This window comes from Gekko japonicus, unplaced genomic scaffold (genome assembly GCF_001447785.1).
Source record: "Gekko japonicus isolate JY-2015 unplaced genomic scaffold, Gekko_japonicus_V1.1 scaffold713, whole genome shotgun sequence".
NCBI classification, from domain to species: domain Eukaryota; kingdom Metazoa; phylum Chordata; class Lepidosauria; order Squamata; family Gekkonidae; genus Gekko; species Gekko japonicus.
The window spans coordinates 314,394-340,214 of NW_015172026.1; the positions used below are offsets into that span (position 1 = coordinate 314,394).

The 25,821-nt window shown below is 52.1% G+C and overlaps 1 protein-coding gene across 8 annotated transcripts in view; it reads right to left on the reverse strand.

Moving 5' to 3' along the window:
- Positions 1–25,821, reverse strand: part of MARK2 (MAP/microtubule affinity-regulating kinase 2) — a 174,744-nt gene that overhangs the window by 21,810 nt on the left and 127,113 nt on the right. For 7 of the 8 annotated variants that reach the window (XM_015420556.1, XM_015420561.1, XM_015420560.1 and 4 more), the window contains exons 3-9: positions 22,981–23,034; positions 15,290–15,338; positions 14,796–14,861; positions 7,766–7,836; positions 4,829–4,885; positions 2,425–2,661; positions 1,634–1,753 (exon numbers count right to left, since the gene is read on the reverse strand). In XM_015420556.1, coding sequence (XP_015276042.1) covers positions 1,634–1,753; positions 2,425–2,661; positions 4,829–4,885; positions 7,766–7,836; positions 14,796–14,861; positions 15,290–15,338; positions 22,981–23,034 — 654 coding nt within the window. Of the gene's footprint in view, positions 1–1,633; positions 1,754–2,424; positions 2,662–4,828; positions 4,886–6,602; positions 6,661–7,765; positions 7,837–14,795; positions 14,862–15,289; positions 15,339–22,980; positions 23,035–25,821 lie in introns of those variants that run through there. The other variant, XM_015420562.1, reaches the window with a different exon arrangement.

A 25,821-nucleotide genomic window follows, 5' to 3' on the forward strand; every position in this document is an offset into this window, starting at 1 on the left:
CGGAAGTGTGGCCCTGTTAATCGAGGGTGGGGAAGGCTTGGGGGGGGGGGGGAGAAGAATGCAAATTAAAAACAGATCACTGCAGAGACGGACAGAGCTTCCCACATTGCCAAAACTGTGCAAAACGGGTAGTGCCTTTTAAAGCAAAAAAGGAAATTAATAAGACTTTTAAAAAGAAGAAGAAGAAGGTTGGGCCAGAAAGAGTGGCTGTATATCACTTGCAAGGAAGATTACAAAGGGACAATTTCAGTGTTTCCAGGTAGGTTTTTTTTTGGGGGGGGAGGGGGCGGCGGCCTAGGATAGCCCGATCTCATCACATCTCGGAAGCTCAGGAGGGTCAGTGCTTGGAAGGGAGACCACCAAAGAAGAATCTGCAGAGGAAGGCGATGGGCAAACCACCTCTGCTTCTCCCTTGCCTTGAAAGCCCCATGCTGGGGTCATTCTGTGTTGGAAGCTAAGCAGGGTCAGCACTTGGAAGGGAGACCACCAAGGAAGACTCTGCAGAGGAAGGCCATGGGCAAACCACACCTGCTTCTCCCTTGCCTTGAAAGACCCTGGCTGGGGTTGCCATAAGTTGGGTGTGACTTGACGGCACTTGACACAAACACAATCCGTAGCTGGAGGGTGGGAAGGCAGCATGGTATAGCCTGATCGTGTTATATTTCAGAAGCTAAGCAGGGTTGGTACTTGGAAGGGAGACCACCAAGGAAGGCCATGGGCAAACCACCCCTGCTTCTCCCTTGCCTTGAAAGCCCCTGGCTGGGTCATTATATTTTGGAAGCTCAGCAGGGTCAGTGCTTGGGAGGGAGACCACCAAAGAAGACTCTGCAGAGGAAGGCCATGGGCAAACTGCCTCTGCTTCTCCCTTGCCTTGAAAGCCCCTTGCTGGGGTCGCTGTAAGTCGGCTGCGACTTGATGGAACTTGACACACACACACACACACACAGAAGTCATTTCAGAGGGTAGCTGCTGTTGGTCTGCAGCATAACATCTAGATTAGAGTCCAGCAGAGACAGACCAACAAGATTTCCCAGGTATAAGCTTTTGAGAGTCCCAGACAAAAGGAACTTTGAGTCTTGGAAACTCATACCCCAAAAATCGTGTTGGTCTCTAAGGTCTGCTGGACCCAAATCTAAACTTTTTACATGTATCATTAGGGATATTTTGTTATAAACCATGCACCTAAAATTCGTGTGTGTGTGTGTGTGTGTGTGAAAAATTAATCAAATGTTTATTGGAAGGCAGGTTTGGCTGCTGCTTGCTGTTAATGTTAAGTATACCTCCAGGTATACAGTCAGAGTTTGCAGGCTCCTTGATGCGTGGGAAGAGTTTAAAAAAGGAAACAGGCAAGTTCTTAGTGATTTACAGTGGAATCCTACGCAGAGTTACTCCGGTCCTGAAGTCCCCTGAAAACAAATAGGTGTAGACGGGAATTCCACATAGGACTGCACTGTGAATGTATAAGAAATGTAAGGGGGCGAAGAGAGAGAGAGAGAAAGAGAGAGAGAGAGAGAGGAAGAGAGAGGGAACCGTGCCTGTTTGAAAAACGATCTATTATGAAATTAAATTCTGAAGATTTGAAATCTGTCCTTTACCGGTTATGCAAATATAAGCGGATGTCGTGTCTGCTTACCTCTAAAGTGCCTCTTTTGCTAGGGTTAAGGATGAGGAATTTTTTCAGCAGGTTCTCGCAGTCTGTGGACATGTAGAAGGGGATCCGGTACTTCCCCCTCAAGACCCGTTCTCGCAGCTCCTGCAGAGGGAGAAAAGGAAAGGCGATGCAAGAACGGCACAGGCTACCTTGATGGATGATGCCACACACAAACACACACACACACACCCCAAAACCCCCCAGGGCAGCTGAAAATCTGCATTCCTGTAGATGAAAATATGCTTCCCCCTCCGATAAACTGGGGGTAATCACCTCTGCAGCCCTAATAGCCAAGCCTGGCCTGATCTCATCAGATCTAGGAAGCTAAGCAGGGTTGGCTCTGGTTAGTACTGGGATAGGAGATCACTGAGGAAGTCCAGGGTTGCTAAGCAGAGGCAGGCAATGGCAAACCACCTCTGCTCATCTCCTGCCTTGAAAACCCCATGGTTCTGGGGTCACCATGAGTCGCTTGCGACTTGACAGCAAGCAATTTATCTTTTGTAGCAGCCCGAATAGCCCAGACGAGTCCAATCTCGTCAGAGCTCAGAAGCTGAGCACGTCTGATACTTGAATGGGAGACCACCAGGGAAGAATGGGGTGGTCTGCAGAGGAAGGCAATGGCAAACCACCTCCGCTCGGCTCTTGCCTTGAAAACCCCATGGGGGTGCCATGATTCAGTGGCGACTCTATGGCGCCCTTTATCTTAGTCACCCCTGACTCCTAACTAGCCGAACAAACCCTCGAAAGGTCAACTGTTCCCTCGGCCCCCTTACCTTGAGGTTCTGCCCATCGAAGGGCAGTGAGCCGCTAACCAGTGTGTAGAGGATGACCCCCAGGCTCCAGACGTCCACCTCGGGCCCGTCGTACTTCTTGCCCTGGAAAAGTTCGGGCGCAGCGTACGGGGGGCTCCCGCAGAACGTGTCAAGCTTGTTGCCGAACGTGAACTCGTTGCTGAAACCGAAGTCTGCAATTTTAATGTTCATGTCGGCATCTAAGAGCAGATTCTCTGCCTGCAGAGGAGAGAAAACTTCAATTCAACCAACGCTCAACCGTGCCTGGGCATCTCCATGGGCTTGGGGGGGGGGGAAGAGAGCCCCCGACGAGTTCACGACTTCCCGCCGGAAACACCAAGCCGAGACATGACAGATGGGAAACGGCATGCAAAAATTCTCCGCCAAGTCAGCATAGCTCTGGTGGCCCAGGACCCCTCTTCCTGGTATGCCTGCTGGTGTTTTTTTGGTTTACTTTCAGGGAGGATTTTTTTTTCTGCTTTGTGCGTAGAACAGGGCATATTCATTTACTGTATGTGGAATGCGGGAGTTTAAAAAATGTCAGATTTTCTTTTTGTCTCAGAGTGCTTTTTCGTCCCATCTCCCCCCCTCGCACAATTTTGGGACAGTGCCTCTGGCAGGATTGTGTCAGTCGCAAGAGCAAGGACAATATGTTGGCCTCTCCTGCCATTCCTCTCTCTCTCTCTCTCTCTCTCTCTCTCTCTCTCTCTCTCACACACACACACACACACACACACACACACACACAGGACAATCTTAACTGTATTTCAAGTTAATGCTTCTGCTTGATTGCAAATGGCCTATCTTTGGCTTCCCTTGGGAACAAAAGGCTTCGTATGACTGCAGTCTGGCTCAGCCTGTGCTCCATCTCCCCAAGTCCTTGACATGGGTAGGGGGGGGGAAGGAATGGACAGATGGAGTGGGAGAAATGGCTCCTACATTTTACCCCCCCCCCTTTCATTCGTACACGTTGTTGTGCTTCAAAGTGAACAAGGCGCTTTGATCTTAGGACTGAGATGTGTAGAGTGAGGCGGCTCTGGACAAACCAGTCCTGTTGGGCCCAATCTTTCCTGTTGCTCCACATTATGAGGATCCCTCCCTCACAGGCTCCTTGAGATGCACTCCCAGAAAATGATGCTCACAGTATCACACTGGGAAGAACGAAATCGGCACAGGGCACAGAAGTTCTATTCAGTTCCCCACCTAATCCCGGCTTCTTTTGACATCCCATACATGGTCATTTCTGGGGACGGGCTGCGGCTGATAAGAACGTAAAAAGAGCCCTGCTGGGTCAGACCAGTGAGGGTCCATCTAGTCCAGCATCCTGTCTCATACAGTGGCCTCACCTGTTTCCTCTGGAGGGCCAAAGAGACCGAGACCTTCCCCTGACATCGCCTCCTGGCTCTGGGATTCAGAGGATTAGTGCCTTTGAATGTGGAGGTTCTCTTCAGTCACCATGGCTAGTAGTCACTGATAGACATATCCCCCATGAATCTATCTAATCCCTTTTTAAAGCTGTTTATTTCTGTGGCCACCACTACATCCTCTGGCAGCGAATCCCACACTTTAATCACTCTCTGTGTAAAGTAGTATTTCCTTTTGTCCTCCCTGAACCTACTACCCATCAGCTTCACTGGATGCCCTCGAGTTCTAGTATATTGCGAGACGGAGAAAAGATTCCCTTTGTCTACTCTCTCCACCTCATGTACAATTTTATAAACCTCTATCATGTCCCCCCCATTAATTCGCCTCTTTTCTAAACTTAAAAAATCCCAGACTCATCAGCCTTCCCTCATAGGGAAGGTGCTCCAGCACCCTAATGGTCTTGGTTGCCCTCCTCTGTACTTTCCCCAGCTCTGCAATGTCCTTTTTGAGGTAGGGTGACCAGAACGGTATGCAATATTCCAAATGAGGCCGCACCATAGCTCTCTACGGGGGACTTCAACATCGGCCGTTTTAGTCTCAGACCCTTTCCTAATAATCCCTAACACAGAGTTTGCCTTTTTCACCACTGCAGCACAGCGGTCAAACATCTCCGCTTGGCACGCGGAGGGTCCCAGTTTCAAGCCCCGGCATCTCCAGTTAAAAGGACCAGGCAGTAGGTGATGTGAAAGACCTCTGCCTGGAACCCTGGGGAGCTGCTGCCAGTCTGAGTAGACAATGCTGAGCTTCCCCAACAGGACCAATGGGCACATGCAAAATCAGGCAGATCCATGTGTTCGTGTGTTACCCTCAGACATGAGAGCTAGATACTTGGCCCTCCCCCTGCCCCCCAATAAAAGTTGCATGCTGCCTCCCGGTGCTCTTTGGCACAGGGTGGAGGGAGGGCATGTGAAGGGACCACATCCTCCCCTGAGCCAAAGTACTTTTTAAGATTTACACTTACCTTCAAGTCTCTATGTACAATAAATTTTTGGTGACAGTACTGCACAGCAGACACTATCTGGAAGAGAACAGAGCGGTCAGGGGGGCTCTTCCTGAATCAAGCAGCTTCTCAGAATTTACTCCTCACTGCCGAAAGCTGGGGCCACTTGAGGGCCTTCCTGACCTGGCCCCCAGCTGTTCGTCGGCACATTCTCAAGTGCACACCAATGGTACGACTGCGTGGGACTTTCCTGCAGAATCAGCATCCGGGAGGGAAAGAACCATGAAACTGGCACACGTGGCTGCATTAGTCTCACTCACGTGTTCCCCTTGGCTGCTTGTTTCCGTGGAAAAGTGGCTCCCATGTGGCAAAGAGCTTTCAGAATTTACTCCTCACTGCCGAAAGCTTGGGCCACTTGAGGGCCTTCCTGACCCGGCCCCCAGCTGTTCTGCGGCACATTCTCACGTGCACACCAATGGTACGACCGTGTGGGACTTTCCTGCAGAATCAGCATCCGGGAGGGAAAGAACCATGAAACTGGCACACGTGGCTGCATTAGTCTCACTCACGTGTTCCCCTTGGCTGCTTGTTTCCGTGGAAAAGTGGCTCCCATGTGGCAAAGAGCTTTACACCTTATGGCTAGATGGCCCAGTCCACCAGGATGGGGTGGGGTGCTAAGGAAGAGTAGCATCTGGGCCTTTTAGACTCCAGGCAGAGGTCCCCTTCCCACCCCGAGAGATCGCAGCATTCAGGCCTGGAGCTCACCTGATCTTACTTCTTCAACTGGTGCACAAGTGAACTTATGGAATTTGCTATCCTCCCACCCCCAGGCATGGCGACAACCAGGAGTTTTAAAAGAGGAAATACACACTCATGGATAAAAGGGGTAAAGGGCCAGCCAAGCCTGCCAGATCTAAAGGCTAAATGCAGGGTTCCCCAACATGGTGCCCACGGGAACCACGGTGCCTCCCATACTTCCCTTGCCTCCCGCCAAGCTTTTCAGAAAGTGGGCGGGGCCACTGTAAGGCAGGGCTTGTTACTGACTGCCCTCATCCCAATGAAAGGGTTTTTCACTGGAGCATCAGGAGGACTGGGAAGCACTCAGGCTCTCCGTGGTCAGTTCCATTCCCCCTTCGGGCTTCCCTTCCTCCCAGGTGGTGCGAGGAGGCAGGTGTTTCGTCTAGCTCCGCCTCCTAACAGCTTCGCCTCCTGTGGCAGCTATTCTCAGGTGGTGCTCACCATCCCCTCCCAAAGCACCAGAGGAGCCCAGGAGATCAAAAAGGTCGGGAAACCCTGGCTAAAGGCAACCTACGTGGCACAGAGACAACTGCTGGCTTCATGCCCTGGCTGTGAGCTTTCAAAAGGTGCCCCAAAAGTGGGAACTGGCTGCCGGACTCGAGAGGCCTTGGGCCTGATCCAGCCGAGGCTCCCCTTCTGCATCTCCCACCGCTCTCCAGTTTGGCTGGTGGTCAGTACAGAAGGAGGGCACTGCTGCCAACTCTACCCCTCCAAGCAAGGCAGCACAGCTGTGGCACTGCCTTGGCCAGCCTCTCCCCCTTCCCACCGGCCTCACAAACTTCACTGAACGCTGCCCCGACCCTTAGAAGCAGGGATGCAGGAGAGATTGGAAAGACACTCAATTGCTCGACCTCCACAACATCAGCACGCTCGGACTGAAAGAACAGACACTGCTCTGGCCACAGCCATCAAGGCCCAACCCTCCCCATTTCCCCAGGCCACTGAGAGGGTGGCCACAAAAATGCCACGGTGTTTTGCAAGGGGGGATGACACCAACCTGTCGGAATTTTGCCCGGGCTTCCTTCTCTTTCATCCTTCCATGGGCTACTAAGTAGTCGAAAACCTCGCCTGCAGGGGGCGGCAGAGAGAAAGAAACAAGTATTTGGAGTCAGGCTTCCAATATAACGGGGTGGGGTGGGGGGGCAGGAAGGGACAGAAATGTCATAGCCCCAAGTCCTTGCCACAGGAATTAAGTCCTACACCTCGGGGTGCTTTATGCAAAGGGCCAGATACATTTATTCCCAAAGCACATTACAGATTAACGTAAAATTTTTGTGGGCCGGGCTCGCTTCATCGGAGTGCGGGAATGTCGTTCTCAGCAGGCAGATCTATAAATTGGCAGAAAGGCTTTGGGGACAGGGTGGTGGAAGAGTAATTACAAAAGGAGAAGGTGAAGTGAGCCGAGAGACAGGTGCGTGTCCTTATTATGAGGAGCATGTAGGAAAAAGATACCTGGTGGAAAGAGCAAATGTTGCCTATTAGAGGGGGCGTGGACCACTCCTGACCAGCGATGGGTCGGCAAAGCATTAGAAGAGTGCGAATAAACCTCTAATGAGGGACAACTGCTAGGACTTAGTTGATCCCTGCCTCTGCTGGGTGCTCACCATCCCCTCCCAAAGCACCAGAGGAGCCCAGGAGATCAAAAAGGTCGGGAAACCCTGGCTAAAGGCAACCTACGTGGCACAGAGACAACTGCTGGCTTCATGCCCTGGCTGTGAGCTTTCAAAAGGTGCCCCAAAAGTGGGAACTGGCTGCCGGACTCGAGAGGCCTTGGGCCTGATCCAGCCGAGGCTCCCCTTCTGCATCTCCCACCGCTCTCCAGTTTGGCTGGTGGTCAGTACAGAAGGAGGGCACTGCTGCCAACTCTACCCCTCCAAGCAAGGCAGCACAGCTGTGGCACTGCCTTGGCCAGCCTCTCCCCCTTCCCACCGGCCTCACAAACTTCACTGAACGCTGCCCCGACCCTTAGAAGCAGGGATGCAGGAGAGATTGGAAAGACACTCAATTGCTCGACCTCCACAACATCAGCACGCTCGGACTGAAAGAACAGACACTGCTCTGGCCACAGCCATCAAGGCCCAACCCTCCCCATTTTGCCAGGCCACTGAGAGGGTGGCCACAAAAATGCCACGGTGTTTTGCAAGGGGGGATGACACCAACCTGTCGGAATTTTGCCCGGGCTTCCTTCTCTTTCATCCTTCCATGGGCTACTAAGTAGTCGAAAACCTCGCCTGCAGGGGGCGGCAGAGAGAAAGAAACAAGTATTTGGAGTCAGGCTTCCAATATAACGGGGTGGGGTGGGGGGGCAGGAAGGGACAGAAATGTCATAGCCCCAAGTCCTTGCCACAGGAATTAAGTCCTACACCTCGGGGAAGGGTGCTTTATGCAAAGGGCCAGATACATTTATTCCCAAAGCACATTACAGATTAACGTAAAATTTTTGTGGGCCGGGCTCGCTTCATCGGAGTGCGGGAATGTCGTTCTCAGCAGGCAGATCTATAAATTGGCAGAAAGGCTTTGGGGACAGGGTGGTGGAAGAGTAATTACAAAAGGAGTAGGTGAAGTGAGCCGAGAGACAGGTGCGTGTCCTTATTATGAGGAGCATGTAGGAAAAAGATACCTGGTGGAAAGAGCAAATGGTGCCTATTAGAGGGGGCGTGGACCACTCCTGACCAGCGATGGGTCGGCAAAGCATTAGAAGAGTGCGAATAAACCTCTAATGAGGGACAACCGCTAGGACTTAGTTGATCCCTGCCCCTGCTAAACCCAAGCCTGGCAGTATTAAATCTGCCTGTAGAACGGCTGGATTCGAGTTCGGTACCACCTAAGAGTTTTGTGAGATATAAGCTTTTGAGAGTCAAAGCCCCCTTGGTCTGCCTGTGAACACCAACTCAGCAGCTTCATAACATTTGTGTACTGGTAAATACACGCACATACAAGATGTTCAAGATGGCAAGCTCTAGTTGAGGGACAGATATTAGGAGGCTGACGGGGCAGTAGTGGTAAAGCATCTGCTTGGCACGCAGAAGGTCCCAGGTTCAATCCCAGGCATCTCCAGCTAAAAGGATCAGGTGGAAGGTGATGTGAAAGACCTCCACCCGAGACCCTGGAGAGCCGCTCCCAGTCTGCGTCGACAATACTGACTTTGATGGACTAAGGGTCTGTTTCAGTATAAAGCAGTTTCATGTATTAATGTCGGAGAATCAGCGCCACTGGCAGTGAGGAAGACGTAACTCTCAACACCTGATTTACAGGCGTGCCATTCCAAGCGAGAGCTCTAACATCTCCAGATCTGGGTTTGAAAGAAACCATAACTGGGTAAAGACCTGGGAAGCTGCTGCCGGTCAAGACAGAAAATACTGGGCTAAGACAGATAACTGTCAAGAGTGTGAAATCTGTATTATCAGCTGCATATGCATCTCATGCTTTCTCCAAGGAACTCAGGGCAGAATACACGGTTAAGAACATAAGAGAAGGCAATGTTGGATCAGGCCAATGGCCCATCCAGTCCAACACTCTGTGTCACACAGTGGCCAGAAATACCAGGTGCCATCAGGAGGTCCAGCAGTGGGGCCAGGACATTAGAAGCTCTCCCACTGCTGATCCCCCCCCCCCCAAGCACCAAGATGACAGAGCATCACTTGCCCCAGAGTCCCTATCTATACCTTGTGGCTAATAGCCACTGATGGACCTCTGCTCCACATGTTTATCCAGCCCTTCCGCACTTTAAACTCACAACGACCCTGTGAGATAGGTCAGTCTGAGAAACAAGGATCACCCGTCGAGTTGCACAGCAGAAAGCCAAGTCTCTCCACTCCTCGTCTGACACTCTTAACACAGGGGTGTCAACCATACAGCCCGTGGGCCAGAACTGGCCCATCCAGGGCTCTTATTTGGCCTGTGAGCAACTGGTGCTGTTCTCAGCCTGTGAGGGAAAAGGCCACAGGAGGACAAAAAGCATCCCCCGGAGGTTCTGGGAACAGCCTCTCTGTCAGGTCTTCCCTTCAGTCTCGCCACTTCTGTGGGAAATGAAGGAGGGATAATCCGGGAGAGCCAGGCTTTTTGTGCGTTCCCCAACAAATCAACTGCTTTCACAGCTAGGAATCCATTGCTTTTCTTTGTGTTTTGAGTAAAAAAATAATGTCGTTAATCAAGTTTGCCTGTGTCCCTTATAAAGTTTATATCTCCGGTTCCTGGCATTACATTTTATGGCCCGGCCCAACAAACTGACATTTATGTCAGATCCAGCCCTTGTAACAAATCAGTTTGACACCTTTTAAGCACTACACTCCCCTCTCTAACTACTACATGAGGCCAGCCTGGTTTAGACCCAGCATTTTGGTTTAGACCAGCCTGGTTTAGACCCAGCATTTTGGAAGACTGGGTCCGTCCAGTGGGGCCTGTGCGCACCCTCCCCATGTCCCCATTCCCTCTTGACGTCCTGGCTCACAGTTCATTAGGCTGCCCAATCAGGAGACCCACAAGCCCACTTGATAAGGGAAGCACGACAGATACTTTTTAGTGGCTGCGTTTCTCCACGCTGCAGGGTGTGAGTCTCTGTTGGTACCAACGCTTCTCCATGAAAACACGCCCTGAGAAAAACAAATGCCAGGAAGGTGGCTAGGCCGAACACTTCTTTGTGGCGTGCCAGCTTTCCACATAGGAAGCGGAGGATGAAACACACCGGCTTCCATCCGTAGCTGAAAGGGCACAAGGCCAGGAAAAGTTCTTTCCCACTTCGTTTTGCGACACGTATCGCCTGAACCCTTCCAGCTGGGGACTGAGACCGTAGTTGGAAGTGGGTTTCAGTTTGGAGGTGAACTATGAAAACGACAGGTGTGCCCAATTTGGATCTGATAGACCATTTAGGTTTGCTGTAAATCAGGAAGTCAGGGAAGGGACTGAAGCACCCTAGAGAAACAGGAGAAGAGCAAACGCAGCCCTTCGCGGAGCTGTTCAACGATGGCCGGTATTACCGGTAAAGTCCGACAGCCTGTGGGCTTTTCAGACAGGCCCTGAATAAAATTTATTTATTTATTTATTGCATTTTTACCCCGCCCTCCCCGTGAACGGGCTCAGGGCGGCTTACACGGGGGCACAAGCCCATACGTAAAAACAGTAAAAACTATTAAGTCACAACAAAAACAAATAAAGTGCTCCATACAACAAGATGGTCTCTGAAGATGGTATCGACCATTTCATTAGGGTGAAATTGTCCTGTCGATGGTCCAAGCCAGTCCAGCAGCATCAGTGCCATGCAGAATTATGGCAGTTCTTCCGGGGACCACTCCCAACCCCGTTGTTCCAGTGATGGTAGTAATAGAGGTGGCAGAGGTGGCGGCCCCTATATAAAAGCCTGGCGGAAGAGCTCCGTCTTGCAGGCCCTGCGGAACTGCATAAGGTCCTGCAGGGCCCTGATCTCCTCCGGGAGCTCGTTCCACCAGGTGGGGGCTGCCACTGAGTAGGATCTGGCCCTGGTTGAAGCAAGCTTTGCCTCCCCGGGGGCCTGGAATCACCAGGCGGTGTTGTTTCCCCGACCGAAGTGCTCTTGTGGGTATATGTGCGGAAAAGACGGTCCCTCAGGTAGGTCAGAAATCAATATTTGTTGATTTGTAAAAATGTAAAGCCGATGTATCAGGTCCTTCTCCAATGTTAATTTAAGGGAAAACACGACAGCACTAAAAACTATTGAGAAGCGCACCCAAAGACTCGTCTATCGTAAGCCATGCGTGTGGCTCTTTATCTGCTTTGACAGAGTTTAACTCTCCTCCACGGAGGTCACTGGGGCTCCTCATCGATGAAGCTGCTTGTTAATCCCATCTCAGACAGGCGATTGAAGGACCCCTTCCACCCAGTGAGAGGAGACACATAAATAAGAATTGGAACTTTGGCCGTGCAGGCCAAATCACAACCGATCAGCTGAACTCTTAACTTCTTAATTTCTGATTACACCCTCCCACTTCTGGTTTACGAAGCAATAAAGCACACACATGCTCTCTCTTTCACATAATTCCTAAGGATAATCACCTGGAAAACATTAATTACAGCTCTGAAACTAGCAGGCTTGGCTAATACTCTACTGGCAGGGGTAGCTGCTCACTGTTACTAATTTTATGAATCAACAAGGCTTTAGACACGGAAAAAAATTTCCACCGAGAAAAGAGAGACGCCGGGAAGCGTTCCGCTCCGCACCTCTGATGAGATCTTTGATTCGGGAGGCGCTGCCTTCTCCTACGATGACCTGACAAGGGAGAAGGAGAAGCCAGTGCTGGCCCTATCTGGCCAGGCATGAGCAGCCACGTAAGCTTCTAGGCATCGACTTCACGGTTGCCAGTCTCCAGGAGGTGGCTGGAGAGCTCCCGGAATTCCAGCTCCTCTCCAGACTACAAGAGATCAGTTCCCCTGGAGGAAACGGCTCCTTTAGAAGGTGAACTCTATGGCATTATACTCCAGAGGTTCCTCCCCTACGTATCCTTGAGACCGCCTCTCCCCATATGAGCCCCGGAGAACACTGCGTTCTACGAACCAGCCCCTCCTGGTAGTCCCTGGCCCTAGGCCCATATGAGCCCCGGAGAACACTGCGTTCTACGAACCAGCCCCTCCTGGTAGTCCCTGGCCCTAGGCCCATATGAGCCCCGTAGAACACTGCGTTCTACGAACCAGCCCCTCCTGGTAGTCCCTGGCCCTAGGCCCATATGAGCCCCGTAGAACACTGCGTTCTACGAACCAGCCCCTCCTGGTAGTCCCTGGCCCTAGGCCCATATGAGCCCCATAGAACACCGCGTTCTACGAACCAGCCCCTCCTGGTAGTCCCTGGCCCTAGGCCCATATGAGCCCCGGAGAACACCGCGTTCTACGAACCAGCCCCTCCTGGTAGTCCCTGGCCCTAGGCCCATATGAGCCCCGGAGAACACTGCGTTCTACGAACCAGCCCCTCCTGGTAGTCCCTGGCCCTAGGCCCATATGAGCCCCGGAGAACACTGCGTTCTACGAACCAGCCCCTCCTGGTAGTCCCTGGCCCTAGGCCCATATGAGCCCCGTAGAACACTGCGTTCTACGAACCAGCCCCTCCTGGTAGTCCCTGGCCCTAGGCCCATATGAGCCCCGGATAACACTGCTGTCTACGAACCAGCCCCTCCTGGTAGTCCCTGGCCCTAGGCCCATATGAGCCCCGGAGAACACTGCGTTCTACGAACCAGCCCCTCCTGGTAGTCCCTGGCCCTAGGCCCATATGAGCCCCGGAGAACACTGCGTTCTACGAACCAGCCCCTCCTGGAAGTTCCTGGCCCTAGGCCCATATGAGCCCCGGAGAACACTGCGTTCTACGAACCAGCCCCTCCTGGTAGTCCCTGGCCCTAGGCCCATATGAGCCCCGTAGAACACTGCGTTCTACGAACCAGCCCCTCCTGGTAGTCCCTGGCCCTAGGCCCATATGAGCCCCGTAGAACACTGCGTTCTACGAACCAGCCCCTCCTGGTAGTCCCTGGCCCTAGGCCCATATGAGCCCCGTAGAACACTGTGTTCTACGAACCAGCCCCTCCTGGTAGTCCCTGGCCCTAGGCCCATATGAGCCCCGGAGAACACTGCGTTCTACGAACCAGCCCCTCCTGGTAGTCCCTGGCCCTAGGCCCATATGAGCCCCGGAGAACACTGCGTTCTACGAACCAGCCCTTCCTGGTAGTCCCTGGCCCTAGGCCCATATGAGCCCCGGAGAACACTGCGTTCTACGAACCAGCCCCTCCTGGTAGTCCCTGGCCCTAGGCCCATATGAGCCCCGGAGAACACTGCGTTCTACGAACCAGCCCCTCCTGGTAGTCCCTGGCCCTAGGCCCATATGAGCCCCGGAGAACACTGCGTTCTACGAACCAGCACCTCCTGGTAGTCCCTGGCCCGACTTCCCTCGACTAGGGCCAGGTCCTTTTCGACCCTGGCCCCTGCCTGGTGGAATGAGCTACCTTATGAGATCAGGGCCCTGTGGGACCTGTTACAGAGCTTTTCCACTGGACCTTTAGTTGAGGCAGCAGGCATCCACCTGATTGGCCTCCCCTTCCAGTGACCGCAGATCCTGGAAGCCGGAACTGGGACCGCAATATCATCTGTAGAAGCACGTTGTTGTTTTAGTCTGTTGGTGATTCTATTGATTTTAGTGGGCTCTGTTATAATGTGTTTTGATTGTGAACCTGCACTAATTGCAGACCCATAGGTTGGTACCAATGCTCCCTCTAAGCTGTGGAGCCCTGTGATCAAAAAGTCTACTTTTGTGAGCTTCTGGCATTAAAGTTGTGAGCGAGCGATTTGGCTGCTGCATAAATTAGTTTGCTCTGGAGCCCATCCTTTCTTTGCTAAGACCATTACGCCACCTGTGCCACCATTACGCCACCATTATTCCACCAACGCTTTTCCATCACCGCACCGCACAATGTGGATATTATCGGGGGGGTGCGAGACGTACCTGGCGGATGATAGGGTTGTGGGGACATACGGCCGTTGTCTTATTATAACATCTGTAGAACACCATCTTGATTTTAGGAATTGGAGCGAGCAGTGGAGCACCGATATTTTATTAATTGTATTATGTTGTATATTGTATTGTATTTTTGTACTGTTCATATTGTTTTTATTAAGCACTTGTGCCCCTGTTAGCTGCCCTGAGCCTCCGGGGAGGGCGGGATACAAATTTGAAGAATAAATAAATAAGTATAAATAAAAATGTGTGAGCTGGAGGCTAAAAAACTGTGAGCTAGCTCACACTGACTCAGCTTAGAGGGAGCACTGGTTGGTACCCGCCCTGAGCCTACGATGTGGGATGGGCAGGATATAAGTCTAGTATAACAGAATAAAACAGAAATAAAATAAACTCTGTCCTCCCCAGGCACACGCCCCCTTCCAATCTCTAGGAATTTCTCACGCTAGAGCTGGTAACCCTAACCTACTTCTGCCCCTAGAACAGAAGCAGCGAGAACTGGAACGGATGTAAAAATAAGGCATCCATCTGAACATAAGAACACAAGAGAAGGCAATGCTGGGTCAGGCCAATGGCCCATCCAGTCCAACACTCTGTGTCACACAGTGGCCAGAAATACCAGGTGCCATCAGGAGGTCCATCTGGATTGGTATTCTCCCCACTCCCCCCCCCCGGCCCCATCCCTTCCGAAGTGCCTTTCAGGGGGATCTCCAGAACCATACTTACCCCCACTGGCATACTCCATGACGAGGTACAGTGTCTTCTCTGTCTCTATAACTTCAAATAATTTAACTGCAAGACAAGAGGAGAGAAGACTAAGAACAGGGAGGTGACCAAGGATTATAAAGTTACACCCAGTTAGAACACTAGAATTGATTGACAGAAGGGTCAGGATTAGGAGGAAAAAAAGCAGAGAAAAAGGAAGCAAGAAAGGCTTCTTTGCCCAAGGCGCGATTCACTTGTGGAACTCACCACCACAAGATGCTGCGACGGCTGCTTGCTTAAAGCCACTAAAAAAGGGATTGCTACAGATGAACAACACACCTCAGGCGATCTCGATCAGTTTGTTTGGAAATTGAGTGCTCAGGGGCATTGCCAGCAGAGCTCTCTGCCAGGGACAGCATGTTCTTCAAAAGGGATTAGGCAAATTCGGGGAGGACTGGGACTATCGGAACAATTGCGCCTGGCAGCAAACGGAAAAAGAGAGCTGTTGGACTCACCTATATTGGGATGATTCAAAACCTTCATTATTCGCACTTCCCGGAAGAGCTGAAGAAACAGAAGAACAGAAACGACAGGGTAAACAGGGGTGGGGATCTACATCCGCCATACATACTGTCAGGCCGTGTGTGGATCAGTTCACTTCTTTGTAAGGCCCCCAGGCAACTCCTGCAACTTCTGCTAATGGGGACGGTAAACAGATGACCCAGCTTTACAGGAAATGGCTGGACACGATGGCTTTTGGAGGCCCCGTTTGTATACCAAGGTTTATGCTTGTCATTACCTCCCGGGCTCAGTCAGAACTTGCGCGCCCCCCCCCCCTTCCGATCTTTGCTCTCCCTGGATTAGACATTTTTAAGGATAATGCGTTACCGTAATCCGTTAATTAAAAAAAGGCAATCCGATTACCTGCCATGAGTCAAGGTGATAAGCCGCTAGCAACAGAGCAAAGGGATATTACGGGGACAGACACACGTACACGCTGGCCTCCCGCGAACAGAGAAGAGCAGGGACCGGCTTTACACCCATCCAACTGGTGGTACAAGCAACACTTTTACTACACCGTGATGTCTCAGAAGAGTCAGGCGATGAGGTTTGGCCCATCAGGCTCTCGGGCGAGAAAAAGCAGACCCTGCAGTGCTTAGTCGCTTTAGAGCAACCCACAGATGCTTGGGACGAGGCGGCAGGGAAAACCTGCTGTGTCACACTTTACCAGAGCTTTATCCCACGGCTGCTGGCTGAGGAAAAGGCAGCTCAGATCCCGCCTGCCTCAGCCCGGAGGCTACAGACAGAGACGCCAGTCCCCCCCCCCCTGTAACTTGAGTGCTTCGCCTAGATGCTGAATGTGGGGAGGCTCCGATGCTCATGGGATATGGGGGGGGGGGAGGCAGCACTGGAGCACTGTTCCTTCCCAAGATGCGGCCACGGCGACCTCCCTGCTCCGTTCCACAGCCCCTTCCTCGGATTTTGCCAAGCAAAACCCGTGCGCTCCCAAGAGCTGGCTTTTCTGCACTCGTGTGCATAAACATGAACCCAGAGCATGGGCCCAGTGAGGGCCTGAAGGAGCTGCGTGCCTTGCTGTAATTCACAGAGGCGCTGACTCGCTCGGTATGCAAAGAGAGGCTGGGGCCATCGGGGGCCACCCCCTCCCAAGCAATAAAGGAAGCACACACCTTAAAGCCAGCAAACTGCAATTGCCTACAACACAACATGTGACTGTTTTATCACAGTGAATGGCTGTTCTGCGTTGCCAGGAGCCACACTCCGGTTAGTCCTCAAACCTGATTTCCTGGCTGCGGATGCCAGCCTCCCGGCGGGACCTGGGGATCCCCCAGAATGACAGCTCACCTCCACAGAGATCAGTTCGCCTGGAAAAAAGGGAGGCTTTGGAGGGAGGACTCGATGGCACTGTGCCCCACTAGGATTCTTGTCCTCCCCAGGCTCCACCCCCAAACCTCCAGGAGTTTCCCAAACCTGGATCTGGCAACGCTAACTCTCCCATCCCCTACTGGTGGTCGGGGGGGGGCGGGGGGTGTGTGGAACGGGGACAGGACCTGGCAGCAAAAGACTGCCAACTGCGGCTACTGCCTTCCATTTGCTGACAGATCCCCGTTCTTGCATTCCAAGCTGTCAGTTCAGGGGCCCCCCCCCCTGCTTTCCGAGCTGTCCGTGACCCGCCTTTCCTTCTTCCTCCTGCTCTTCCTTCTCCGGTCCCTTCACTGGCAGACTTCCCCTCTCAGACCTCCTACAGGCATTTCTTCCCTCTGTCCCCAGTGGTCGCGGCGAAGATGCGCTTCCCCCTCAACCAGGGCATTAAACACTCATCTGCACCCTGGGTCACTTCGAACGACATTTGAGGAGAATGACTCCAGCAGTCAGAACAAATGGCGGCTTTCACTTGAATGTGCACGGGGACCCCCTCCCAAGCATAATACCGAGAAGTGCACTCATTGCCTGCTGTCGATTCTGCCAAGGCAGCCTTTGGGATGCCCCTGGATTCCCAGAAATATAAAGGCACTCCTCTCTCTCTCTCTCTGCTACGGCAATTAAGAAGTCCGGGGGATCCTCTAGTGACCATTCACGGGAAGAGATGTGTATGTTATTTCCAAACTCAAGGCAGCATCTGGAGACACGGTGAAGCTGGCAGCGGCTAGGAGGCCAGATGTTCCAGCTGCCGGAGCGCCTGCGTGAGTTCGCACCTGGCACAGCCAGCCCTCCCAGACGCCCAGCCGATGCACCTGGGAAGCGCTCTTGGACTGAGAGGACAGCGAGGCTGACAGATGGCCCTTTAAACCCAGGAGGCTCCCCCCCCCTCCTTTCCACTTCCTCCAAAACATCACAGGCGTCAAGGCTGGCTTATAGTTTTGATGGCCTCGTCTGGCAGGTCTGCTGAGTCCGTCTCTCAAAAACCGGAGAGGGATTTGAGAGCCAGAAGGCCTCCGGATCTGATTTACACTTGGGACCAGGTTCCGTCTACCTTGCCCCAACTGGTGCTACTGCGCCACAGAGTGGAAAGCGAGGCTTTACAGCCCTTGAAAGAAATAATGACCAGCAGCAAAAGGCTCTCCTTCTGAACACCTTCGTCTAAGCCCATCTGCACTCAGGCCCACTCTTTCTCGGCAAAGAGGTGTTCAACTGGGTACCCGACAGATTAATGGAAGATAGGTCTATCAGCGGCGACTAGCTCTGGTGCCGAAAGAGAACTTCCATATTCAGAGGCAGTCAACCTCTGAATCCCAGTGCCAGAAGGCAACATCAGGGGAAGGCCTTGGTTTCCATGCCCTCTTGTTGGCCCTCCAGAGGAACTGGCTGTCCACTGCATGAGACAGGATGCTGGACTAGATGGACCATTGGTCTGATCCAGCAGGGCTCTTCTGATATTCTTATGAGAGGAAGACCTCAGCCTCTATACCCTGTTGTTGATCCTCCTAAGTAGCTGTGTGAGATGAGATGTTGGATTAGACGGACCCTCACTGGTCTGATCCAGCACGGCTCTTTTTATGTTCTACAAAACCAAGGACTGGTTCAATAAAGAAGAGGAGTTTGGATTTATACCCCACCCTTCACTACCCAAGGGAGTCTCAGAGCGGCTTACAAACTCCTTGCCCTACGAGCGGTTTACAAACTCCTTTTCCTTCCCCTCCCCACAACAGACACCCTGTGAGGTAGGTGGGGCTGAGAGAGCTCTTGACAGAAACTGCTCTTTTTCAAGGACAGCTGTGCCAGAACTGTGGCTTGCCCAGGCCATCCAGCAGGTGCAAGTGGAGGAGTGGGGAATCAAACCCGGTTCTCCCAGATTAGAGTCTGCACACTTAATCACTACACCAAGCCGGCAAGTGATCCAAAGCTGTGATCCAGGAATGTATCTGGACCAGAATGTGAAAGATCTGTGTGTAACTTATTGCTCCTACCACCCACTGAAAGTGGTGGTGAGAGTGTGCCTGTTTTTGCACTGAAACTGCACCCATCTTAAGGTCTGCAAAGAGGCAGCTGTCTTAACGCCACTATTCCCTAGGGGCAGCAGAGGCTCTGCCCGGCCCCCCCCCATCCCTTGGGGGGCAGGCATCAGCCTTTGTAACACCCTGTTCCAAAAACACTTCCTGCCTCTGAAGCAGCATGCAGAGGGGAGATGTTAACTGCTCACCAGCTGGACAGCTTCAAAGCCTCTACCCTGGAGGAAGCAGGGGCTGCCCCCCGCCCCTCCCCCCATGATCCTCTTGCCGGGGCTCTGAGAGAAGGCAGACGGGGCAAACAACGGCAGCTCACTTAGGGAGAGGGGGAGGGATTCATCTTTGCAGCCAGATCCCAGCCTCTTGCGGGGAAGAGCATGTGCTCGCGATGCCTATGCAGTCCAGATGCCTGTTGCGGAACGGCAGGAGCAACCTGGTGATGGCTGCCTTGCCGCTGGTGGGGCAGAGAGTTTTTACGGCCGGTGAGGAAGCCGTAAGGAGGAGCCCGGAGGCAATGGATGGGCTCGGGGAAGGTTGAAGGTGGAAAGGGGAACGTTCGGCTGAAGGAATCTTTGTCTTTGTGCCAAACCCTGGCAGATGGAATCAGTTATGCAAACAGCCCCGTGTTTACATTTGCATAATGAATTCTGGCTAGATAAATTTGCCACGGAGTATATAAAGAGACCCGTTTGGTCCCATTCTGGGAGGCGGTGGGGTTCGGGACACAGAAGAGGCACGATGCAAAAACAAGGAGGAGGTGATAAGTGTGGCAGGATGAGGGACAGAGTGACAGGACAAAGGCAGGCAGAGCTGTGCCCCTGCCCCCCAGCTAGGGTTGCCAGCTCTGGGCTGGGAAACACCTGGAGATTTTGGGAGAGAAGAAGAGGATGACGACGATGGTGGATTTATACCCTGCCTTTCACTCGGAGTCTCAGAGCGGCTTATGATCTCCTTTCCCTTCACCTCCCCACAACAGGCACCCTGTGAGGTGGGTGGGGCTGAGAGAGCTCTTTCCAGGACTGTCCTTGAGAGAACAGCTCTGACAGAACTATGGCTTGCCCAAGGTCATCCAGCAGCTGTAAGCGGAGGAGTAGGGAATCAAACCCGGTTCTCCCAGATTAGAGTCCGCACACTTTAACCACTACACCAAACTGGAGGGCAGGGTCAGTGGGGAGGGATTTCAATGGGGTATAATGCCACAGAGCACGGGTGCCCAACCTTTTTGAGCCTGTGGGCACACTTGGAATTCTGATACAGCACAGTGGGCACGGCAACAAAACGGCTGGCACAGGAGGCAGAGCCAGCCACAAAATGATTTTGCCACAGATTAACTTAAGTCACACATTGTAAATCCTTGTGCCGCCAAAGCAACATTGGAAAAAAATCTGCACAGTCAATCAAATCTCCAATAGCCAATCAGAAGCCTTGCTGGGCAAAAGCCCTATCTGGCCCCACCCACTTCCTAAAAGCACTTGGCAGGTGCCAGGAAAGGTATCGGCAGGTGCCATGGTGCCCACAGACACCACGTTGGGGACTCCTGCCATAGAGTCTACCTTCCAAAGCGGCCATTTCCTCCAGGTGCAAAATGAACCAGAGGTCCTTGATGCTTTAAAGAAATGATGCCACACTGTGGCATCCAAGACAATTGCCAGGCGCCAGGATCCTGACCAGCTCTCCAGTCCTCTGAGATTCCTCCCAGCGTCTAACCGCTGTAACTTCACCACTAGCCGAGGCTAACGGAAAAAAAGGCAACTATCCAGAGTATTCTTCTGGCTATCTCTTGGATCCTCGGCTTCAGCCACAACTCCAAGCTATGGATCAGCGCTCCAGCATGGTCACGACAAGCTCCAGCCCCTTGTGGCCAGGAGGAGCTTCCCTAGCCAACCCCGCCAAGGGAGCCTTTTTATGTTGCCCAGCCGGCTTCTGGAGCAGAACCAGCAAGGAGAGAGAAGGGATTCCACACTGGTCTGCCAAAGGGGGGGGGGGAGAGTCAACCAGCAGGGGAAACGGCAGCGCCCAAAGGCTCCAGGCAAACAAAGCGGGGGGGGGGAGCGAGAGAGAGCACCACGCACAGGAGATGTTTCTCCTCCGTTCCAGGGAATCTGCGGCAGTCCCTGACAGCCCGGCTGGCTCCCTCCAGCTTTTGTTTACAAGGCCTTGTCAGCAGCTGCTGCTGAGCCGAGCGGGGCCGCGTGGGGGCCAGCCGGCCGTGTCAGGCTCGAAGTCAAACAGAAACTCAGTCCGAATAGGCCCGGCCAGTCACGTTTCAGCTGCTGATGGCTGCTGTTGCTGACAGGCGCATCGTCTGCAGGTTGTGAGCCAGTAGAGGAGGGAGAGAGAGAGACAGAGAGAGTGGGGCTGTTATCTGGGATCTCTGGCAGAGGCCCCCAGCTGGACATGGCCCAACTCTCAGGAGGGGCTGGGGGGGGCGGTATTGCAGGGCAACAAAGAACAGCAGTGGCTAACGTGCCTCTCTTGACCCATGGCGGATAAAGTGTGAGAAACATGACACATGCGCACACGTGTGTGTGACCTGGCAAATCTTGGCTACTTGCCCATTTCCTCTGCGCTTTCCCTTCCCCAGCCTGTGCACGTTTGTCCATCAAGTGCAGAAAGAGAAAGGGGATGAGGGGGAGGTGAGAAGAGCCTCCGTTCTTTCTTGGTTCAGAGCTAAGTATTGATAGAATCACAGAATCACAACAGAGATGGAAGGGGCCATACAGGCCATCTAGTCCAACCCCCCCCCACCCCGCTCAATGCAGGATCAACCTAGAGCATCCCTGACAAGTGTTTGTTCAGCCGCTGCTTAAAGACTGCCAGGGAGGGGGAGCACACCACCTCCTTAGGCAGCTGATTCCACTAAAAACACTTGGTGGGCACCAAAAAAGGCATCAGCAGGCGCCATGGTGCCCGTGGGCATCACGTTGGGGACCCCTGCTTTAGAGAGAGCCTAACATCATAGTCATCATAGGTAACAGCGTTCCGTGCGCCTTGGGGTTTAGTCATGCCGGCCACATGACCACGGAAACGTCTTCGGACAGCGCTGGCTCTTGAGCTTTGAAACGGAGATGAGCACCGCAACCCTAGAGGCGGACTCGACTGGCTTTCGAGCAAGGGAACCTTTACCTTTACCTAACATCATAGTCAGTGGATCTCTTCCAAACTTAAGAGCTGCCAAAGGCAGCTGTCCTGGCTGTGCTCACTGGACAACGGTTGCAGTGGTTGGCTGAACAAGACGAGGGACAACGATAACAAAGAAGTATGGGCTCTGCCCAAAGCAAAGGAACCAGTCTTCGGGGAAGGCTAGTTTCAAATGTCCCCCAATAAGCTGCAGTTCAGTTGCGATGGGCGCAAATCTGCTGAACGGTTGGGCTGAGGCACTTCATCGTCCCCTAGCACAGACAGACTGAAGACAGGGAGTCTTCCCTCTGGTTCAGTTGCAATGGGCACAAATCTGCTGAACGGTTTGGCTGAGGCACTTCCTCATCCCCTGACAGACTGAAGACAGGGAGTCTTCCCTCTTGGTGTGTGGTGTGAGGAAAACTGGGGAGGGGAGGTGGAGAGAGAGAGAGGGAAAATGCTCACCCTGGAGGGATAATTGAACAGTCAGGAACAAGGTAGGAGGCCATTAATTCCAGAACTGGAGGGAGGGGAACGCCTCAGCAAAAGAGCACGTGTTCCGCATACAGAAGGCCCCTGCCTCTCAGGTTACGGAGGTATGGATAGCAGATGTCTCTGCTGAAGGTTTTGGACAGCCCACACAAGGCAACGCTGAAATAGTTGGGACGCTAGACTGATTTTGTATAAGCAGCTTTGAATGTAAACTTCCATGAGTTAGAAGGGGAAGGCCTCCTCCTCCTGGCTCTCTAGCCTTTAACACCCCAGTTTGTGGATCAATTCCTTTCCACCCTTCCCTCCCAAGCCTGGTTGCCCGGCTCCTGGTCCAGGATCAGAGCAACTTCAATCAATATCAGGCACAGAGGGTGCCCTCTGTCCTATGCCCCTCTGTGACATCACAGCAATTCAGCCAATCACGACTAGAACCTTCACCACCACTGCCACCATTACTTTCTTCAGCAAACACAGAGGGGGCCCTGCTCTCCTGACATTTGTAACAAGACCTGGGAAACCGGACAGGGTTGTTGTGAAGACAAGCAAAAAACGATAAGAACAGGGACGCATGTTTATACAGTACTCCTCCAAGAGAGCAGCGATCAAAACCACTCATACACGCCCCTTACCTTCTGTAAGCTGGATGAGTTCAGCTGCGTCTTGTCGATGATTTTCACGGCCACCTGAATGGAAGAGGGGAACACAGAAAGGCCACATTAGGTTTGCCCATTAATTGAAGCAAAGGGTTGTGGGATAAAGCTAACTTTTGTTAATGCGCAATGCTGGAACAACCTGCCTCTCTCCCTCACCCCGGCACCGCTCTGGCTACCTGTAACTCTGTGCCTTGCTTTTTAAAAAAGAAAGCCATTTCAGAAGCAAGCCATGTCTCTTGGGACTCACATTTCCTGGACAGGTCAAGTACAACAATAATGTCATGAAGACAAGGCATATTATTGTGGAAGAGACAGCGATAACATTAGTAGAAGGTATTTATGTTCTAACAGCAGCGTTCTTTTCGAATTTCAACTATCTCTCAGCCTGCCTCACCTCAGCAACTGACCACTGACACTGCTTCCGTGAGGGGACTCGGCCATATGAACCCTTGGGGCGGAAGCTGTGGGGTTTTAAAGCCTTGGAGGTGGGCATAATGGAGCCATCAGGGGTCCACACTCTGATAGCCTGCCCAGATTCATACTTGCCCCCACTCATGCCCCCCATGGAAGGAAAAAGGAGGGGGAATAGTGGCTGATCGGCATTTTACAGAGAGCTTCCCAAGGCACTCCCAGCACCTTTGAGGCTTACGACTTCTAGCTGAGTGGGTAGGGTGGGAGCCCAGCATGGAAGATAGAGAAATCCACCCCCCCACCCCGCAGTTCTTCTCTCCAGCTTGCATAATGGAAAAGGAATCTCTTAGACCCCAAACCGACTTAGAGGCCTTACTGCTTTCTGAAGAAGAGGAAGAAAGAGTTGGTTTTTATACCTCACTTTTCCCTACCCGAAGGAATCTCAGAGTGGCTTACAATCTCCTTGCCTTCCTCTCCCCACAACAGATACCCTGTGAGGTAGGTGGGGCTGAGAGAGTTCTGAGAGAACTGTGGCTGACCCAAGGTCACCCAGCAGGCTTCATCTGGAGAGGGGGGAATCAAACCCCGTTCTCCAGATTAGAGTCTACCGCTCTTAACCACTACAATACGCTGGTTCTGGCTTTCTAGGTCTCTCCCAAGCCAGCATGATATCTAGGGGTGTGCACTTGGAATAACCCGAGCTGAAAAAATACCCGGAAAACACCTTACCGGTATTTTCGGGTATTTTAAAGCTGGTTATAGAATGGGGTTGAATTTCGGTCATCCGAATGGCCAAACCCTGAAAATCCCGAAAATATTGGGGATTTTCGGGACCACTGAATAGCCGAAGTTAAGGGGCATTTAAAGGAACCACAGTCCCTTTAAACATCTTTTGGTGAACTCACACCACTTGGAGGTGTTTAAAGGGATTGTGGTCCATTTAAGCATTTTTGGAGTTCATTCACAGAGCTGCGGCTTGGCAAAGGCATTTAAAGGGACCACAATACCTTTAGCCGCCCTGAGCCTGCGTGCGGGGAGGGCGGGGTAGAAATGGAATTAAATAAATAAATAAATAAATAAGTGCCTTTTCCCCTCCACTGGAAACAATGGAGAACAGGGGCACATTCTTTGGGGGCCCACAGAATTGGTACAATCTTTTCGAAACTTGGGGGGAGGTTGATTAGAGGCACCAGCAGCTATGCTGCAAATTTGATGCCTCTACCTCAAAAAACAGCCCCCCCAGAGCCACAGATACCCCAGATTATCCTTTATACCCTATGGAGACGATTGACTATAACGGTCCCCACAGGGTATAAAGGAGCCAAAAAAATTCGGCAATCCCAAATATTTACCACATCCGAATACCATACCGGTATTGGGATTCAGGAATATTGGGAAACACTGATATTTTTCAGGTTCAATCTACCCATACCCGAAAAATACTGTGGTGGTGGTTGTTTTTTGCACACCCCTAATGACATCAAGGAGATTCCCCCTGCCCTTCCTCCAGATGTTCGAGAAGAATGGGGGACTGTGACAGATTACAAAATATAGTTCCTTTGGATGCGTCACTGCTGAGGTTGCCCAGAGGACGATTTATTTTCAACTAAGTTTTAGAGCGGTATGCAAGCTTCCAGACTGCCCAGAAACCCTTCTTCAGACACAAAGCATTCCGCACTATTTATTCTGTCACTCACAAGTCGAAGTATTTTGTAACATGGTAATGAACTACAGAAATGTTTCCATTGCACTGTTAACAGGTTGTTAGGTACTGTACTGTATTATTACGTATTGATCACAGTATTAGGTGCTATTACTATGCATTCATTTTTACTGTTTGTTTCATTTGTGATCTGAGTGTGCTGCTTGCTTTCATCTGTTTCAGTGGTAACTACGAACACATTTTAACAAAAAAGATAGCAAAATGCACTCACCAACAGCAACCTGCTGAAACCACGTGCCAAAAGCACTTAGCATTTGTGCAGCCCTTTTTACCCAAGAGTTCAAATCTTTCTCCACTTTCCCTAGGTTGGATCCCACGGACCTGTTCTGTTAAGTGGTGCTTTCCCCTGCTGCAAAGAGCCTCCCCTCCTCCCCGGTGCAAGAGTAGGGTGTCTTGGATCAGGAGGCAAAATCAGGGGAAGGCCTCAGCTCTCCAGAGTAACTAGCTGGCTACTGTGTGAGACAGGATGCTGGATTAGATGGACCAACAGCCTCATCTGATAGGGCTTTTATATTCCTTGTGCTGGGAGGAAAGCACCATAAGAGCATAAGACCACCAATGGTCCAACTAGTCCAGCATCCTGTCTCACACAGTGGCCAACCAATTCCTCTGGAGGCCCAACAACAAGGCAGAGAGGCCGACGCCTTCCCCTGATGTTGCCTCCTGTCCTGACACTGGGATTC